The sequence below is a fragment of the Mustela lutreola genome, chromosome 1 (assembly GCF_030435805.1).
Source record: "Mustela lutreola isolate mMusLut2 chromosome 1, mMusLut2.pri, whole genome shotgun sequence".
In the NCBI taxonomy this organism is placed as follows: domain Eukaryota; kingdom Metazoa; phylum Chordata; class Mammalia; order Carnivora; family Mustelidae; genus Mustela; species Mustela lutreola.
The window spans coordinates 188,281,417-188,299,903 of NC_081290.1; the positions used below are offsets into that span (position 1 = coordinate 188,281,417).

The window sequence follows — 18,487 nt, forward strand, 5'->3', positions numbered from 1 at the left end:
ACTCGCGAGAAATGCGCGTTATGTCCCGCGCCCACTCCGCGTCGGACGGCCGACCCGACCACGTTTTCTGCTTGTCCATCTATCTGCCCCTTCAACATGATGCAGCTCCAGAAGGCCCACAGTGTCAAGAACGTGGGCTGTGGAGGGGCAATGGAGTCCGGGCTCCAAAACTTCCTACCTGCAGGACCTTGCACAAGTTATTTAACAAACTGGGTGGTATTATGGTGACCTAACTCAGTGGCTGCGAGGAATGAGATTACTTGTACCGTGTGAAGTGTTCAAAACCGTGTCTGACACACGTATATATACCAGTTATTTGTATTAGTATGTATTTTGGTTGGGGGGGTAGAAACTGCTAAATAGGCTAAGTACCATTCAAGAGAGGAAATCAGGAATGCCAAACCCAATGTAATTACTATGAAAAAATACAGTTTCTAACCTGTCAGCTTCCCCACGTTTGATAGAATAAGTAGCCCCTAGCTACCTCTTGCCTAGGACCTTTCCAGTGAAAAGGACCTGGCTATATTTTCAAAAGACCAGGAAGGTAGAGAGGTTGAATTCTAAATTCTCAAGTTTTGGAGAGGGGGTGGGAGGCAGAGGGCAGAGACACTACTTTTCTTTTTGTGAGCATGCAGTTTTACATTAATTACCTCATTTAACTCTTAAAGTTCTCAAGCGGTTTTATTATCGTGTTTTACAGGTGAGAAAACCAAAGCTTGGAGAAGTTAAGGAAGTTGCCCAACTTCACAAAGCCAAAACATGATCCCTGGAAGCAAAGGCCAGCAAAGTGAGGTGCAAGAGGTAAATCTAAAGTTTGTCAAATAAAATATCAGATCGAATATGTCCTTTATCTCAACATGTTAAATTTTTGCCACTGTTTGAAAGCATTTTAGTCAAGAAGGCTGTTATACTTTATAAATGCTCAGAATTTAGACTGTACTCAAAAACTATTTATACACACACACACACACACACACAGGTGTGGACATCACAGCCCTGACCCATGAACTTTTAACCCCTGGGTTATCCTGACTGGTCCAGCTCAGGCCCAAGAAGGAAAGCAGACTGGGTTGGGTCTCTGAGAGCTTGTGGCTCAATGAACTGATAACAGGGCTTCACTAGCTGGAGGGCCCCACAGATCCCCCAGACACAACCCTGTGTTGGCTTCTAGGCCACTTTGGTGACTCTCTAGCAACTCCAAAACCCTGCCTCTACTACCCTGCTATCAGCAGGCATTTGAAAACTTCATCTTTCTGCTCCAATGAATGTTACTAGTACTCTCTCAGCCCCATCAGCCTATCTCCTGCCCATCTGTCTGGAGTTCCACCATTCCCCTTTCTAATCAACACCCAGCCTTGGCCTGACAAGACCCAAACTCAGATCCCAACCCTGCTTGCCTCATAGGGCAGCTGAACAGGATCAAATGCATTTATGCCCAGGGGCATTATCTGAGCTTTGCCCTCTGTTTGTCAGCTGCATCTAATAAACAAATGCAGGAACTATAGATTTGTCCTGAAAAGTTCACTTTAAATTCCATGAACACAGGGCTTTATTTTGTTCAGTTCTGTAGTGTACCTGGCACAAAGTGAGCACACAAGTATCTACTGAAGGAATGAATGAAACGCCAGCTCCAATCCCCAAACGGACTACACCAGAGAAAATTTATTCAGGAGGCTGAATTCTACCAGCATGATATCAAATAAGGACAAGTGAATGCACAGCCCAGTCCTGTTGGAAAGCCGTCACTTTAATGAGAGCTTTTTCCCCTGTGCTGGACTCCCTCCCCTCAGAAGACTCTTTTCCTGTGTAAAGCCAGTATTTTATATTCCCCAGCCAACTCCCAAACTCCAGATGTAGCTGTCTTCCGTCTTCAGAGTTCCAACCCTAGACAGAGCATTATGTGCAGGGAGGGTAAAGAGCTGGTAGGAAAAAAAGGGATAATGACATGCCCCATGGTTCATTTCTGGGTTTCTTCCCAGGCCAATTCAGAACCTCCAAGATACAGTCAAGTAAAGCAACAGGCTTGCACTTCCATCACAAACTGTTCACAAAACTGCCCATATCTCTCAGACCAGGTGTCCTCTCCACATGAGGGCTAAGGACACCCCCAGCCTTTCCCGATAGCAATAAATAACCCTTCGGTCTGAGCAGCACGAGAGGCTGGCTCGGGAACTCCCTGTTGCTACCGCTGTGGGGCCAGGCCTGTCTCATAGCCCTCGGTCTTCATGTCATTGAGCCCTAGCTCCTCGTTTTGGGCAAATGTGCGCTCATAATGCTCCACCTTCATGTGAGGATCATCTTCAGGTGCGTACACATTCTGCAAGGCCAAGGACAGACAGTCAGTGCCTGTGCCACCTAGCTACCTGCACCCCTACTACTGCTACCAGGTGGCTTCCAACACCCACTTCCCGAAAACCTTAATTTTTTTTTATTGTAAAGGCCTCCAATTCCCCATAGTTAGGCTCAACTAGCAAGCAGCAAGAGAAGCCCAACAGAGTCCCCGGAAAGGGACCGTCCTGCCCTAGGCAGAATTAGGGAACAGTCTGCCTAAAAAACTTTCTATCTGCACCTTCTAATGATAGTCTTAATCATAGAGAAACCTCAGTTTTGCCTAACCAATAATAACTGCTCAAAATATTCGAAGTTATTATAAATCACCAGAGTATCTCCCCAGCCATCTGAAAGCCTCTCCAGTTTCCTGTTTCAGCTTCTGGACAAGGCACCATTTCCCTCCACTCCACAATTAGGTTTTCTAAATGACAACTCCACTGCTGGGGACAAGAGATGGACTAGAGAGAGGAAGAGTCTAGGAGTATCTTTTCCCCCTCTCGACACACAATTACAATCCCTCCCACCTCCCCCTCTATCTCCTTATTCTTCAAATTCTAAGGTTTCTTGATAAAGAGCAGTTCATTCAGAATCAAGTCTCCAGTTTCTGGAGAAATAATACATCTTCCAAGAAGGTCAGAAAATGTATCTCCATGCCCTATCAGGGAGGGTATTCTGTACCTGAAAGTAGCTGTTTCCTGCTGGATCATTCATTATAAAGTGGGCCTTCATGTCACCCTGAAGGATCTAAAGGAGGGAGAATATAGCACATCAATTTTACATAGCTCCTGGTAGGAAGGGGCTGTGTCTGCCAGAAAAGAACCAACCCAGTTTACATGGCAGAAAGCCCAAGTTTCAGAAACTGCTGACATGAGGTACCTCCTGATGAAGTGAAGTAGAGAAGACCTAAAATAAGGACTGTACGAAGCCTACTGAAGCAGCACTCTGACATCCCCACCTCCTCTCCCATTCCACGCAGGCCAACCACTGCCCTTCCCCAACCTCGGCAGAAATCTGCAGGAGTCCGTGGAGAAGCTGCCACCACCGCTGGCTAAGGCCTAGGGGACACCAGCCCAGCTGAAGGTGGAGGGAAAGGCAGCACGGACAGGCGGTTAAGTGAACGTGTTGTCATCGTAAACAGATATACACAACCAGCTCTCTGCCCACACTCAGCTCTCAGAACACTGGCAGCCAAGTCCTCCTTCTCAGGCCAGGAAACAGAACACCCACTGATGGGAATCTGGGCAGCCCAAGAAGAAAAACTTAACGACTCTGGCACTGGGGTTACCTCCACAAAATGGCTAGGCTAAATCACCCTACAAGGAGCTCAACATGAATAAGATTCAGCTCCACTCCTGTGTTTCAGTCCTCTACTTTTAAAATGACAATCCATGACTATCAGACACATAAGCAAAGCCCCCACTTCTTTGTGTCTGAAAGTTAAATGGAAAAATAAAAACAAGCAAGCAAAAAAAAAAGGCAACTTAAAAGGAAATGGAAACTATGCAAGGAAAATATAACATCAAAAGAAGCAAAACCAACATTAACATTCTCAAAAGGAAAGAAAAAAATTCCACATCCTTAGAACAACAGGATGCTGAGGCAAAGGAATGAGGGAGAGTATTCAAAGACCAAAAAAAAAAAAAAAGCTCTGGGAAAACAAGTCAGTGGAAATGAAAAACCCAAGTGAAGCTACTAGAGATAAGGCTCTAACAACACAAGGGAGAAAACCAAGAAAGAGGACATGGGGAATACCCAACACAGTGGTTAGACGCTCAGAAGGCAACAGGACAGGGTAGGGGTAGGTGGCCTCTTGCTCACGGGCACCCAGGACCACAACTACTGAAGGGCCAGAGTCATCTCACCTGGTCTAACTTCCGGCTAAACTCCTGCAGTTTCTCCATCTGGCCAGGATTGGAACTGTCACCCAGTGTGAAAGGGTTCTTGGTCACCTGTAATAAATAGCATCAGAATTGCTAGGACACTGGCTGTTTCTTGGGTTTGACCATAAAGCTGGTGTGGAATGGCAGGAGGGTGCCCAGCCAGGGAAGTTCGGTCTCCACACCACCTTTCTGACGTAGGCAGCCACTGCTAAGAGCACAGACATTAATCTGCCAAGATGACAACTGGAGATAAAAACTATAAAAATGTCCTTCCAGGGGACCTCTAATTCTCATTTGAAGAAATGCAAAGTGAACTGTAATTTACAATGACAAAACGCCTGACAACTGGGAATCAATAAAGTGAAATGATTCAAGAAAATAAATATATGGGCTAAGTCAACACCTGAAGCTGGGGAGTTTCAGGTGCTGGAAGGACCCTCCTCCCCTCATTTTACAGTGAAATAAGTGACTTACCAAAACCACAAAGTATCTATATTGTCCCAGAGGGAGGACTGGGAGTTTTCATTCCCCTAAACCTATCTTCACAATCCAAAATACTATTTAAGTCTCTCAAATCAGCTTTAAGGCAAAGAAACCTCTAGTTAACAGCTGCAAAAACTAGGACGTGTGAGGCTTTCTAGTCCCTTCCCCATAGCCACCTTGCTGAAGCAACCGTGCACTATACTCGGCGACTCACCAGCTCCTGGATGTCTTTCAATAGCCCCTCCAATGTGGTGAACTTGCCCCCGAGGACGGCCATTCCCAGTTCAAATTCAAGCTCCGGGATTTCCACACTACACGTCTCAGACTGGGAGATGAGAGAGCAAATTGGGCTTTAGATCAGGAGCCTCTTCGAGAAGGCTACTCGGAGTTTTCATGCCAACTTAATACCACCACTGACTGTTTGAGGGGAAAGCTGCCCAAGTCTTCTCGGACTCTCCAACTAAAGCTAGACTCATTCCTATCCATGTTTACTGCAGAAATGGAACCGACCTAATAAAGAGACATTCTGAGTCACAGCTCCAAGCTGGCAGGTATCCTGTCGTTAGAGGCCCGAGACAAGGGCCCTTACAGCCACTGAAGGCAAAAAGCTGCCAAATCATCAGAGTACTTATGGGTCACCTTCGAAATGTGTCCTTCCTACCACGGATTAATTCTGCTGAGGGATCTTGAAACCCAGAGAAGTAAGGCGGTACCCCACAACCCCAGGACAGAATTTCAAAAAAGACAACTTCCTCTAGATAGAGACAGCCCCTGTGAGGAAGACAGACACTTTCCCAAGCAGGGTGTTACCTTGAGCACATCTCTGGTCAGATCTAAGGGATCTGTGATATGGAAGGTGATCTTGGTGCCCAAGGGCTCTACCGCTCCTCCAGATTTCACCTGCACAGACAACAGTAGTCAGGAACAGGCAGCAGAGAGGATTCTAATCCTCACCCATGTAAGGGAGCCCTCAGAGGACTGGCTTACACCTCCAATCACGCCCCCTACCAGCTACCAAGGACAGAGCCTTCTAAACCAACAGTGGCAGCAGTCACCCAAACCAGAAACACCAAGAGCTGGCCAAGAGCCTGTCAAATTGCCAACAAACTCTGCATTTGCCTCTTTTAAAAAACTGACTCTTGAGGCTGAAACAGACTTTCAAATACTCCCAATATGTGGATGCACCTTGTAATATTCTGGGTTCAGTATTTAAAGAGCTTATGCTTGGATACACTCGGGGAAAAGTAATTTATAACCCTCCATTCTATTTTCAGAGAGATCCAGAAAGTTTTTTACTAGAGTCGAAATCTGCATTCCCCCCACTTCCAGTCCTCTGAGAGGTTAAGTCAGAGTCTCTCCAAAAGGTGACGGGGGGGGGGGGGCACCTACCTCTTCCATATTACCAATCTTTAATGTCTTAAATGGATTATGGTATCTCTAATTTTATTTCACTAATTCCCAGTTCCTTTAAGGGCTCCTCACCCTACACCACATCCAAGAGAAAAACCCAGCTTCCTCCCACCTCATCCCAAAACAGCTTTAGGAAGGATCAAAGTTAAACAGGGTTTACCCTTACCTTAATCATCTTCCCAAACAATGGAGCCTACCCACCTCATTGGTCCGATGGCCGCAGTTCTCACAGTTGGTAGCCATGATGATAACCTCCTTAAAGTAGGGGATTTCTGGAAGATGGAGGTAAGGAAATCTGCTTCCAGGAGAGCAAGACTACCTTCTGGAGAAGAACAAACCCAAACCCTAAAAACATAGTTGCCAGTCCTAGGGATATAGGAAAGAAATCATAAGCAGCAGCCTAACTCAGTCCTCCAGAAGAGGGCAAGGTTGCAATCCATGGCAACACAGGATTCTAGAATCCAGAGCCTAACTCTCTCTTTGAACCCAAAAGCCAAGGTACACTGTTTCATCAAAGGCAACACCTTCCTCATCACTGCGCTTTCCTGAAGGAAGTACTCCCCAGCCTGCATATAATCTTTGTGCCCAAGTCAGATGAAGAGCAACCCAGCTGCCTGACAAAAGATACGAACTAGCTTCATGTTGGTCTGAGCCGGAGCATTGCATTCTGGACAGTTTGTGTTGAACTGCAGCACCTGGAACACAACATGGGGCCATACCGTGAGCCCTGCTCAGGCTCCAGACTTCAGTTGGCATGCTGGTGGCTGCCCACATTGGTCGTGAGGAAGGGAGACCGAGTGGCATCAGTGTCCACCCACAGCCCTGCTCCTTCCTCCACAGCAGCCAACGGACTCACTTCATTTCTGAGATCCTCCTCTTCTGGCTTCTCTTCTGGTGGCGCCTCAGCCTAGCAGAGCAGAAATACAAATCACACGTTGGCACAGATACCTCGGCCTCCCCACCAGCCTGCCTTGGAGTGAGACAGAAGACTCTGGTTTGTTTATGTCAGCTGCGACCTCATGGGTTTAACAGAGAGAGCAGGAAGCAAAGCCCCAATCCAGGGAAGAACAGAACTTAAGATCACAGCCACTGCCAACTTTTACTGTAAAGTTTATCCTAAGTCTTGACAGGAGCCAGAAAAGATGCATAAACGTCAGAAGGTAGGATACACAGGGCAGCAATGACAAAGTAAGATTCCACTGATTCCAAGCGATCCAGAAAGCAAGATAATGCCAGAGCATTCTTCTGGCTTCTTCAAGCTACTTACCTGGAGCCCCAGCATTTCTTCTTGCTGTGGAGTCCGATTATAGTGTGTGACCACGAGGGCATGATCTTTCTGGGGAGCATGGGGGTTTTCCACAAAGCTGTTCCCTGAGGGATCATCAATGATCTGACAGATGGGGGAAGAGGAAGTAATTACAACAAGAAATCACGTAGATTCTCTGCCTACCACCAGACCTCTTGGGCACCAATAGAAAATACCCAGACAGTCTTAAGGGTTTCTCCTCCCCTAAATCTGGCACCTAGAGTTCCTCCATACTCACCAGAGTGAAAGGAGAGGCCACTTGCTTTAGCTCTTTCAGTTTGACAATGAACTCATCAATTATTTTAGCTACAGCTTCTTCATTTGCCTGATAGGGAAAGATAGTAAAGAGATAGTCATGGGGCTCCCCAGCCATCATGACAGACTTTATGCCCCTACTCCCTGTCACATCTATGTCACTTCCATCAGGAAGTCACCACCTGCCTCACGTAAGAAGGAACAGAGAGACTCAGATTTCACAGTAAAGTACAGCAAGGAAGTCTGAAGTTTATGGGTTGTGCCAAATAAGCTTCATTTTTCTCATCACCCAACCATTTGGGCCAGGCTCTCATGCCAGATTAGAGATACAACAGTAAACACACCAGACTCCTCTCATGGGACTCCCCAGCCAGTTCGGAAGACGTATGACGACATATGCGATTATGTTACTCCTGTCATAGTAAATATACGGTACAATGGAACACTCAGGAAGTACAGATAAATCCCACAGGATTAGGAAAGGCTCTTCAGAGGTAATGTTACACTGCCTGTCTGAGAGACGGTCTGAACATACACTGGAGAAAGAGAAGTGGAAAGGATGGGAGACAGAACATGGGCAACATCCCGGCAGCGACAGCATCCCTGCTGTGTCCTCCAGACATTCTCCAACATTGTCCGAGATGGTTCAGCTACACAGGAAGCTGAACACTCTATGCAAACATAGACTGGTCGTTATGCCTTGAGCTGCTGCCATCAGAAAATCCCAGCTCACCCTTCGGGCAGGCTGATCCTGCTCCAGGCCAGAGATAGCACGGCTGATCAGTCCTTCAACAGTGGTCAGAGCTAGTGAATAAGAACAAAAGACACGTGAGTCCTGACTATGCCACCAAGTGCCCGTATGACTGAGCAATTCACTTGGAACTCCCTGGGCTTTGATTTCAACTATAAAGTGAGGAGGCCTAAACAAGGTTCCATTCATCTCCAATAACAGTGATGCTAAGACTCTCTAATGAACACATTATAGCCTTACTAACACAATCTAGTTTCTCAAGTTGTTTTATCTAAGCTTCCTGTTTATATTGAACCAAGGAAGGTCTCAGTGATAACATGGCCAAACACCAGCCACCAGACCTGGCACCCGTGTCTTTGCATAAAAGCAGGACTGCAGCGGGGCATGAACAGCCCAAACAGCCTGACCTTATACCTACCTCCCTTCTGACTGAAGGCAGGAATTTCAAAATCCAGCTCCGGGATCCTTGTAGTGGCAGAGTCCGTTTTCACAACTTCTCTGTTCATGTCCTGGGCAGAGAGAAAAACTTTCAGTCCAGAGAGGTCAGCAGTACAGACCGCAGCCCAGCTGTTTCTTCCTGTCTCCAGTCCGGGGATCCAGACTACTCCTGCCGAACAGTACACCATGAAGCCAGCTGCCCAAATGGTTTGGGTACTACGGAGAACAAGTACCACTCATCTGATTCCCTCCGACAAAATGTAATTACAAAGCACTTTCACAAGCTTTTATTTCACCTGAGCATCTGACAGCACCAACCCCACTTTAGGAAGGAGGAAACTGAGGCTTGGACACACGGCAGGATTTACTCAAGGTCGCAGGACAGCTCTGACTCCAGTTCCCGAGCCTTCTGCAGGACACCAGACTGTTCTGGGGTCCTCTCACCTCCTGGGCCCTGACGGTCAAAGTGTAGCGCACTCCCTGATCCTGGATCCTGCCGGCCGACTGGATCTCGGTGTTGTTCCAGCCACAGTGCTCGCAGGAAAAGGAGCTCACGATTATTTCTCTGAAGAAAGGAATCTTGGTGAGCAGGAGGCGCGTCGTGCCCTGGGGAAGCAGAAAAGCAGCTCGGAAGAACCAGTGAAGCCCCAGTTCCCCGTCTACCGACTCCGGGGCGTGCCTCGCCTCCGGGTCCCCAGCTGGGCCCACCTGGCCGGGTCGCCAACCCCACCAACCCCTCCCCGCTTCAGCCCAACCTCCCGCCGCCCCGTGCCGAACCCCCGCCTTACATTGCGGTAACAGTTCATACACAGCGACTCGATCTCGGTGGGCTGCTGCTCCTCGTCCTCGGCGCTGATAGGCCGGAACAGGTGCTCGGGGGCTGGAGCCCGGACCGGGGCGGGCGAGGGAGCGGCAGCAGCCGCCAGTGGCCCGGGCTCCACAGCCCCGCTGACCGCCATAGCCAACACGCGCAGAGCAGGCCTCCACTTCCGGCTTCCGCTCCCCTCGGGCCCCACCCCTTCCTCCGACGCTTCCGTGAGCTGCTGCCCCGCCCCTTCTTAAAAAGGCCGCAGACTCTGGGCCCTGGGGTCTGTGATTGACCAGGTTTCTGCGTTGCTGGGATTCTGTGATCCAGACTTCCAAAGCGAGCCTGATTCACGCTTTGCCTCGACCTCAGTTCAGGCGTTACTTCCCCCAGGACTTCCTCTCAGACCCAAGGCACTGTTTCGCTCCTTCGCAATAGCTCCATTCTACAGGGTTCTAACCATTGGTCCATAAATCTGACTACAGGAGACTATGGCAAGGGGCTTGGCTTGTCCCTCGGTATCCCTGAGGAGGTGGGCTCCGCACCTGGCTCAGGCTCCCATCCACTGTTGGGCCAGACGTTGCTTTGGCTTTTGATTCCCCTCCCTCAGTCCCTCAAGCATTCTTTCCTTTTCTATTTTCACTCATTTCTGCCCTCCTAAACACGTCCAAATTCCAGCCTCAAATAACGCAGTCCTCATTTTTACTCCCACCCCAACATCCCCAGCACATCAAACCCCAGCTGACTCACCCCTCAGTTTCCTAACAACAAAAAACACACCTCTTTTTGTGGTTAAACTTTCCTTTCCAGTATCTCCTTTCCTTGGGCACCTCTCACCCAGTTCTGGTGCTAAATCCAGGGTGTCAGGAAGAGCTCCAGCCTGCAGGCACAATCAGGCCAGATTCATATGGGGTGCTGAGAACCCTGTGCAGGGCAGGCGGCAAGCAGAGGAAAGGGTGCTGGACAGGACCTTCCAAAGGCACTGGACAGGGTGCATATACCCTTTCCTCTTCCACTCCACTTCACCCATCCCGGATTTCACAGTTCCCAGAGGGATCTATGTGGACCTTTGTTGCCCCCAAGTGAGTTTGTACATGGGGAATTGGGGAGTTTAAGATTTGGAGTTCTCAAGAAGAGTGTCAGTCATAAGGGGGCCATTCAAAATCTGGAACCACAGGAACAAAGGAGACAGGCCACCTCAAGAGCCTGCACTTCATACACACTGTCCTATGGGAAGGTGGGTGAGCAATGCAGGTGCAGAGGAAGGGTTTCTAAGCCAGGCTCACACCCAGGCATGGTGGACAGCCGTCATCTAAGGCAGAGTCTGACCAGAGTCAGGACCCTCTGGCAGACCTGGACTGGGAGAGGGTCCCTGAGACAGAGCATTGAGGGGTTGGAATGAGTGAGTGATGGGTGTGCTTTGGAGAATAGTGGTAAGGTCACTGCTTTTAGACATGGCTCAAATAAGAGTCACACCAGGCAAGTAAGCTTCCACCATATGCCTCTATTTCATGAATCAGAAGTCTAGGCTTCAGCTTGGAAGTCAGAAGTGAGGGGCCCCAGATGGAGAGGACACACAGTATGCTTCCCCAAGGCTTTAAGAAGCCCCCACAGTATGTAGGGCTTGGTCAGCTGTTTAGATGTAGAGTTGTGGAAGGAAAATGCAGGCTCTGCTCCCTCCCATCGCAACCCCCACCATTTGTACCCACCGGCATCAGAGCCAGCAGAGATAACATGTGCACATCTTCACACGCTCTCATCATATTTTCCTCCTTTCTCCCTTCTCTTCCCCCAAAAGAAGCTGTCATGGCAGACCTGGGGAGAAAAGAGCTCCTCTCCCCTAGACCAGCGGTAGCAGTGGCCACCAGGGGGCCAGAAGGGATCAGAGTCAAGCCCCAGGAAGAAGAGGCCCAGGCTTCCAGCACCATGGCAACAGGCTTGCATTGCTCCTAATTACCTGCACACAGAGTGCCTTTCTCCCTCCCCACTCCCACCATCCTGGAATGGAGTAACTCATGAGGATTCCCAAATGAACACGGGAAGCTGGGTTTGCAAAGCCTGGTGAGTGTAATGCATCTGGATGGGGGAATCGCAGGAGGCTGGATTGCCAGGGACAACAGTCCCCTTGGGTGACCTCGCCTATCCTGTGCAGGGCCCTCCACCCTCTGCCCAACAGGCCACGCTCAAGGACTGAGCTACGCCAGGGGCTCAGATCCTGGGCTTAGACAAGGAGCCAGGAAATGAGTCTGGATCAGTAGACCCTCAGGGCTCTTCTAGATTACTGAGACCACGGTCATGAAGGCTGTAGTTGATGTCTTCCCACAGGTCTTCCAGACGGGCCTGCAGCTTGCTCCGGGCCTCGCTGCTCTCAGCTTGGAGAAACTCTGGGGCGAAGGCACTGTGACCTGGCGGGGGTGGTGCCAGCTGCAGCTGAACCTCCTCGGTCTCCTTGTCAATGGCACGGGTGAAGTCGGCGATCTGCAGGAAGGTGTCGTGGCGGAAAGCCTGGAGTCGCTGGCGCACCTCCTGGGACAGCATCTGGGGGTCGGGGTTGGCCCCTTCCTCCGCACCGTCATCGCCAGCTCCGGCAAAAGCGCTGAGCTCATCCCGCAGCTGGTCTAAGTTCTGCTGGATGCGCGCGTGCAGAGCCTCAGCCTTGACCATGAGCTTGCGCGAGAGCGTCTGCACGCAGCGGCTGAGGCGCGCGGGGCTGGCTATGGCATGCGGAGCCACGCTGCGATGCAGCTCCTGGACGTGGCGCCCGATGCCGGTCACCAGACGCTGGGCATAGGGGTGGAAGAGCTCCTTGACACGGCCGGTGTGATGAACCACGCGGTTCTGCAGCTCCTGCAGCAGGCCCCGAGCCTCGTCCATGCCGCTCAGCAGCTGAGCCTTGGTGCCCTCTCCGACCACGCGCAACTGCTCCTGCAGCTCCTGGACGCGCAGTGCCACCTGCTCCATCAGCTCCACGGTGTAGGGCTTCAGCTGCTGCCGCAAGCCCTCCAGATTCCAGCCCACTTGCTGGTGCGCCTCCGCCATGTAGGGCTCCAGGCGCGCCCTCACCTCCGCCAGCTCCTCCTGCAGCTGCTGCCGCATGCCCACAGGGTCGTGTGGGAGCCCGGGAGGCTCCCTCGCCTGCCCGCTGAGAGGCCCCAGCTTGTCCAGAAACTTGTCCAAATTGCTGAGGTCTTGCTCAAGGCTGTCTTTCAGACTCCTGGGGAGGGGGACAGACATCCAGACTGTCATATTGCTAGCCCCACCTTTACCCTAGAGACATCCCTCACTGATCTCCTGGGGAGACCAAGGATGCAGGGCAGTGGCCTGGGAGGCTGGGCTCCAGTTCTAGCTGTGGGCCAGCCACACGACTCCATACACAGAAGTGTAAACATATGACCCGTGCAAATCCAGACCAACGTTGCCCAAGGAAACACAGATGCACCTGGACACTCACACACTCCTTTCATTCTGGGGGCTGTTTGGGGGGAAGGTCCCTTCACATCTCCCAGGTCCCATGCCTCAGTGCGCAGGGGGCAGCGGCTATGGTGAGATCAGGGCAGAGGTGGGGGTGATACTGAGGGCAGAGGGGGCTGCACTGCCCAGAAAGGCTAGGAGGAGGCAGAAGTAGTGCAACTCCATTCCTCTGTGCCAGTGAGGACTGAGGAGGTTGAGGAATCAGAGGCAGCACACCATCCCACTGCTAGGCTGTCTCCTTCCCACATCCACACCCCTTGTCCTAGCCACTCACGTGGGTTCCCATGCCAGCTTCTGCTGCTGGACCCGCGCGGTCTTGCCTTTGTCCCTGCTGCTCTGGCTGAGGTAGTCCCCAAAGCCTTTCTGTGTCTGAACAGTTGCAAACACTGGAGAGGGATGGGGTGGTTAGAGGCTGGGTTCTCCCCGTCCCCGCCGCCCCGGGGATAGATATGGGGCCCCTCAGTCCAGCCTCCACCCACACCTCCACATTGAAGTCAGGGTTGGAGACTCACCTGAGAGCAGAGCCAGAGCCCAGGTCAGAACCGCAACCATGCTTGCTGTTGTCTACTCAGAAAGAAGGTGAACCAAGGCTGGTTAGGGTTACGGTAAAGAAACAAAGGAAGGATATCTCCCAGCTTTGCCCCAGAGGGCCCTGCTTCAGGGCCAACTTGCCCCAAATCTGTCAACCTTTCCCTGAGATGTGGGGAGCGCAGAGCTGCCGGGGCTAACGAGGACTGATCTAAGTGAGGCTGGGAGGGAAAGGGTGTCTCGGGAGAGAGAAGGGTCTTTTTCACCTGGATCAGACAACATGGAGTGTGGAGCTTTGTAGTATTTCCCCAACCGCCTTCCCAAGACCCCACAAGCAGTAACTTCAGCCACTTATGCTGTCACTGCCTTGCTCACCTGTCTCCCTCCCTCCCACTCCACAGCTGGGAGTGGGATCCCAAGGGGGAAGAAACAACTTTGCCCCAGTGCTCCAAGGGGGTGTCCTTCATTCTCAGTTCCCACCCCAGCCCGCTGCCGAGACCCCGGCAATCCCCTTCCTGCAGATTCTGACCTGCGTGCCTCCACCCAGCACCGCTCACCTGCTCAGTTCTGGGCACAGAGAGCAGACATTCGGCTTTATACTCCAGGGGCCTGGGCCTCTGGCAACAACTACCCTGAGTAAATACCACGTGGAGGTTCAAAGACGGCTGACCTCAGCTGCCTCCTAGGGCTCACCTCCTGCCCTTCCCTGGCACCCAGAGGGTTAATGAGTGCCCTGGTATCAGGGGGCTGCTCTAGCAGAAAGGCGCCACCTGGAAAGATTATCAAGGAGTGAGGCTGAACTCCTCACCCAGATCCACCCCCCCCAAGCCCCATGACCTTCACCCTTCCCACTGACCCACTGGCCAGCCCACCAACAGAGGAAAGACTGTCCTCGGAGGGCCCCGCTCTTACTCAGCTGCCCAGAGTGGGCATGGTGCCCCAGCCAGACGGGGCCAGTGGCCAGGGGCCAGCCTGAACCCCAGCGGCTCTGGATAGCCTCACTATACGCCCTCCCGTGGCCTGGAAACAGCCAGCCTTTATAGGGTTAAAAGTGCTCCCATCTCGGAGCACCTGGGTGGCTCAGTGGGTTAAGCCTCTGCCTTCAGCACAGGTCATGATCTCAGGGTCCTGGGATCGAGTCCCGCATCAGGCTGTCTGCTAGGCAGGAAGCCTGCTTCCTCCTCCTCTCTCTCTCTCTCTGCCTGCCTCTCTACTTGTGATCTCTCTCTGTCAAATAAATAAAGTCTTTAAAAAAAAAAGAGTGTTCCCATCTTCCAGTTTATGAAATAATCCTGGGACACAGGGAAGTCAGATGTGACAGGGTAAAGGCCGTGAGAGACATCAGAGGCAGGGACGCTGGGCCCAAAGAATTGGAGCAAGAGGAGGCTTCTTCCCACGGGAAAGGCTGAACTGCACCCCCAAGGGTCTCTGAGAAGAGAAAGCCCAAGAGCCCAGACCTTTGATGACACGCCTACTCCATATATTTAAACACACGTTCAGGAACTCCTGAATGTTGCTTCTGAATGTATCTTGAATGGGTCCCCCATCTTCCATTTCCACTACCAGTCACATCACAGCCATGCCTGCCTCTTACCGTGATCTTGTGCATAGCCTCAGGCAGGTGTCTCTGCCAAAGTCCTGCCTACTCCAGGTATCCTCTGCCTGGCTCTGCCATGGCTTGTCCCAACCCACTCCGGTCTCATCTCCTCCCACACCACACCTTTGGCATTCCCTGAGCATGCCCTCTCTTTCAAGACCCTGAGCCTCCCTCCACGCTTCTCCCTCTGTCCGAAATAGCTTATCCCTTGGGGAACTTACATTCTCTCTCTTCTTTTTTTCAGGTGTGGTTTGAATTAGTTGGGATTAGTTAGAATCACCATACAATCCAGCAATTTCACTTTTGAGTCAATACCCAAAGGAACTGAAAGCAGAAATTGGAACAGATAGCTGTACCCCTGTGTTCATAGCTGCACTCTTTGCAAGAGTCAAAAGGGGGGAAACAGCCTCAAGTGTCCATTGGCAGATGAGTAGATAAACAAAATGTGGGCTATGTACACAATGGAATATTATTTAGCCTTAAAAGGGAAGGAAATTCTGACACATGTTCTAACATGGATGGGTCTTAATGACATTTTGCCACGTGAAATAAGCCAGACACTATAAAAAACAAATCTTGTAGGCGTCCACTCAAATGAAGTATTTAAAATGGGCAAAGGCAAAGGCAGAAGGTAGAATAGAGATTACCAGGGACTGGGAGATGCAGGAGGAAAAGATACATTGTTTAATGACCTGGGGAAGGGAGAATGGGGGGGGTAGGTGGGGGTAGGGGGTGGAGGGCAGGGGTGGGAGCTGTAGGTCGCCTGAGCAACACAGGCAGTTGGGTTTCCCCGTGTCATGGTTATGAGATGAAAACCCGTGTTGGACTCAGCTAAGAGTCTGCTTGAGATTCAATCTCCCTCTGCCCCTCCTGCTTATGTTCTCTCTCTCTCAAATAAAATAGGGGCACCTGGGTGGCTCAGTGGGTTAAGCCTCTGTCTTCGGCTCGGGTCATGATCCTGCATTGGGCTCTCTGCTCAGCAGGGAGTCAGCTTCCTCTCTCTCTCTGCCTGCCTCTCTGTGTCAAATAAATAAATAAAATCTTTAAAAATATGTAAATAAAATAAAATAAATAAATAAACCTTTTCAAAAAATGGCACAGAGCTTCTGTTTGTGACGATATAAAAGTTCTGGAGGTGGTCAGCGGTGCTAGTTGCACAACAGTGTGAAGGGCCAGATATGAAGTATTTTGAGCCAGATTATTTCCACAGGAACCTGCTTGCCTTTCCTTTTTCTTCATCTTTCTTTGTTGTCTAATATCTATATTCTCAGCTGAGTTTTTAGAAGACAGATCACCATTTAGATTTTTTTTTTAATCCAGAAATTGCCAACATAATCTGGATATAGAATAAAAATAATTCTAAAATGTATTTATAAAGATTAAAAGGTATGTTCTTCTTTAATGTTCGGTAGGAGCAGTTCTGCCATAAACACCTGAAATACACAAATATATGGATTTCAAATAAAATCTCAACATGCACCAAATGAGATGATTTCTTAGGCAGTCTTTGTCCTGTGACCTGTTCTTTAAGCGAATATTAGTGACTCCTCATTCTAAATACAGAGTTCTCTCAACTAATGATACAGTTCCATCCCAATACACCCAATACATCCCAAATTAGAAATATTGTAAGTTGAAAATATATATCGTAAACTGAAAATACTGAGCTTTGCTGGCTCAGTTAGCAGGGTAGGCTACTCTTGATCTCAGCATTGTGTTCAAGACCCTACATTGAGGGTAGAGATTACTTAAAAATAAAATCTCAAAGAAAAAGAGAAGAAAATATATTTACTGCTCCTAACAATACTGAATGATTGAATAGTGTACTGAAAGTGATAAAACAGAAGGTTGCATGGGTGCAGAACGGGTGCAATGTATCCAAGGTTGACCCTCATGATGGCGGGGAAGACTGGGAGTCACTGCTCATTGCCCCTGCCCAGCATCGAGAGAGGAGATCGTACTGTGAATCTCTAGCCTGGGAAAATATCCAAATTCAGAATTTGAAGTTTGGTTTTTACTGATTGCAGATCTCTTTTGCACCATCATAGAGTTGAGAATTGATAAGTTGAAACTTTTAAGTTGGAGACCATCTGTGATAAGTCGGGGACCATCTGTGGTAAGTCAGACTTGTTACAGATTGTCCTTCTGTCTTAGCTGCCAATAACTCAGGTGTAAACGAGGGCGGAGCAGTCTTTCTCAATGCAGCAGCATCCCAGGGTCCATCCCAGAACATACCAGAAACATAGGCAGAATAATAGAGTAACCGCTCATTATGGACCCATTGTACACTGTTTATATGCCTCTCACCAGGGCTAAAGGGAAGTCCACTTGAACAGTGACAACAGATACACCTCAAGTGCACTAAAAAGTGGGGAATGGGTATTTAACATGGTACTGAAATAGCCAAGCGTGTTTAGTAATGACCTATGTAATCATTATTTTGTCTTGAAAGATAATCTAGTTCCATTGTTTGTCAAGAAGAAAAGTAATTAAATAGGCCACCTAGAAGTAGGAAATACAGTCATTAAGACGAAAAACAAATCATTTGGCTACAGTTGGAGAAAGAATTAGTAAACTAGAAGGGCAATCTGAGAAAATCATCCAAAAGAATGATAAAGAGAAAGAAGATATGAAATGGAAGGTAAGAGACCTGGAGTGCGGAATGGGAAGGCCCAATATACTCCTACTTGGATTTCTACAAAGAGAAATGTACAAAGAGAGACTTTGGAGGAGGCAATATTCCCAAGAAGACAGCTGAGAAATTTTGAAGGTGGGACCTAAATTCTCAGTTGCAGGAACCATCCTTGAGTCATGTGTAGGATAAACGAAAACAAAATCCAAATCAAGACACATTATCGTGAATGTGAAGAACATCAAAAAAGACAGAGTATCTTAAAATCAACCCAAGAGAAAGGACTGTTTGTCTACAAATCAAAATGATTAAATGGACAGCTGACTTAGCAGCAACATATCTTCAAAAAAACCTGGAAGTAACTTAATGGCCAGCCAAGAAATATATTTGGGTAAACTCATGTTCAAGTTCTCAAAGGAGAACCTAGAGCAATTATCACTCACAGATCCCCCCTGAAAAAGAAACAAAACTAAGAGAGTCATGGAGTACAATACACACAGGAGGACGGGAGGAAATTATTAACCGTTTAGGAAATTGAAAGTACACTCATCATTTTATATAAATTTATATAAACATGAATATATTTAAACATACATATAC

At 49.3% G+C, this 18,487-nt stretch overlaps 2 protein-coding genes across 4 annotated transcripts; both read right to left on the reverse strand.

Moving 5' to 3' along the window:
• Positions 1-1,629: 1,629 nt before the first annotated feature.
• Positions 1,630-9,865, reverse strand: ZPR1 (ZPR1 zinc finger). Its single transcript, XM_059181524.1, has 14 exons — positions 9,643-9,865; positions 9,299-9,460; positions 8,835-8,925; positions 8,399-8,469; positions 7,649-7,735; positions 7,372-7,494; positions 6,961-7,011; positions 6,733-6,799; positions 6,306-6,376; positions 5,505-5,594; positions 4,909-5,019; positions 4,194-4,280; positions 3,010-3,075; positions 1,630-2,317 (listed from the first exon to the last, which is right to left on the reverse strand). Exons 1-14 carry the CDS (start codon positions 9,811-9,813, stop codon positions 2,183-2,185), a joined length of 1,383 nt encoding a protein of 460 aa, XP_059037507.1. The 5' UTR covers positions 9,814-9,865; the 3' UTR covers positions 1,630-2,182.
• Positions 9,866-11,143: 1,278 nt separating this feature from the next.
• Positions 11,144-15,588, reverse strand: APOA5 (apolipoprotein A5). Of its 3 annotated transcripts, none has more exons than XM_059181552.1 (4): positions 15,477-15,588; positions 13,643-13,694; positions 13,405-13,516; positions 11,144-12,873 (listed from the first exon to the last, which is right to left on the reverse strand). In XM_059181552.1, the coding sequence occupies exons 2-4, from the start codon at positions 13,680-13,682 to the stop codon at positions 11,922-11,924; spliced, it is 1,104 nt and encodes a 367-aa protein (XP_059037535.1). In that variant the 5' UTR covers positions 13,683-13,694; positions 15,477-15,588; the 3' UTR covers positions 11,144-11,921. The 3 variants fall into 3 exon arrangements, with proteins under 3 accessions (XP_059037535.1, XP_059037526.1, XP_059037520.1); XM_059181543.1 differs by lacking the exon at positions 15,477-15,588 and adding an exon at positions 14,216-14,371; XM_059181537.1 differs by lacking the exon at positions 15,477-15,588 and adding an exon at positions 14,188-14,229.
• Between the last annotated feature and the right edge of the window lie 2,899 nt (positions 15,589-18,487).

What these genes read in the sequence shown, in the direction of transcription:
- APOA5 (XM_059181552.1), bottom strand. Translation starts at nt 13,682, where the DNA reads ATGGTTGCGGTTCTGACCTGGGCTCTGGCTCTGCTCTCAG. An exon ending in GGCTCTGGCTCTGCTCTCAG is followed by an intron (nt 13,517 to 13,642) that starts GTGAGTCTCCAA and finishes ATCCCTCTCCAG; the next exon opens with TGTTTGCAACTGTTCAGACA. An exon ending in AAGCTGGCATGGGAACCCAC is followed by an intron (nt 12,874 to 13,404) that starts GTGAGTGGCTAG and finishes CCCCCTCCCCAG; the next exon opens with GAGTCTGAAAGACAGCCTTG.
- ZPR1 (XM_059181524.1), bottom strand. Translation starts at nt 9,813, where the DNA reads ATGGCGGTCAGCGGGGCTGTGGAGCCCGGGCCACTGGCGGCTGCTGCC. An exon ending in GCGGCCATCGGACCAATGAG is followed by an intron (nt 5,595 to 6,305) that starts GTGGGTAGGCTC and finishes TTGTCTGTGCAG; the next exon opens with GTGAAATCTGGAGGAGCGGT. An exon ending in CAGGAAACAGCTACTTTCAG is followed by an intron (nt 2,318 to 3,009) that starts GTACAGAATACC and finishes TTGGCCTTGCAG; the next exon opens with AATGTGTACGCACCTGAAGA.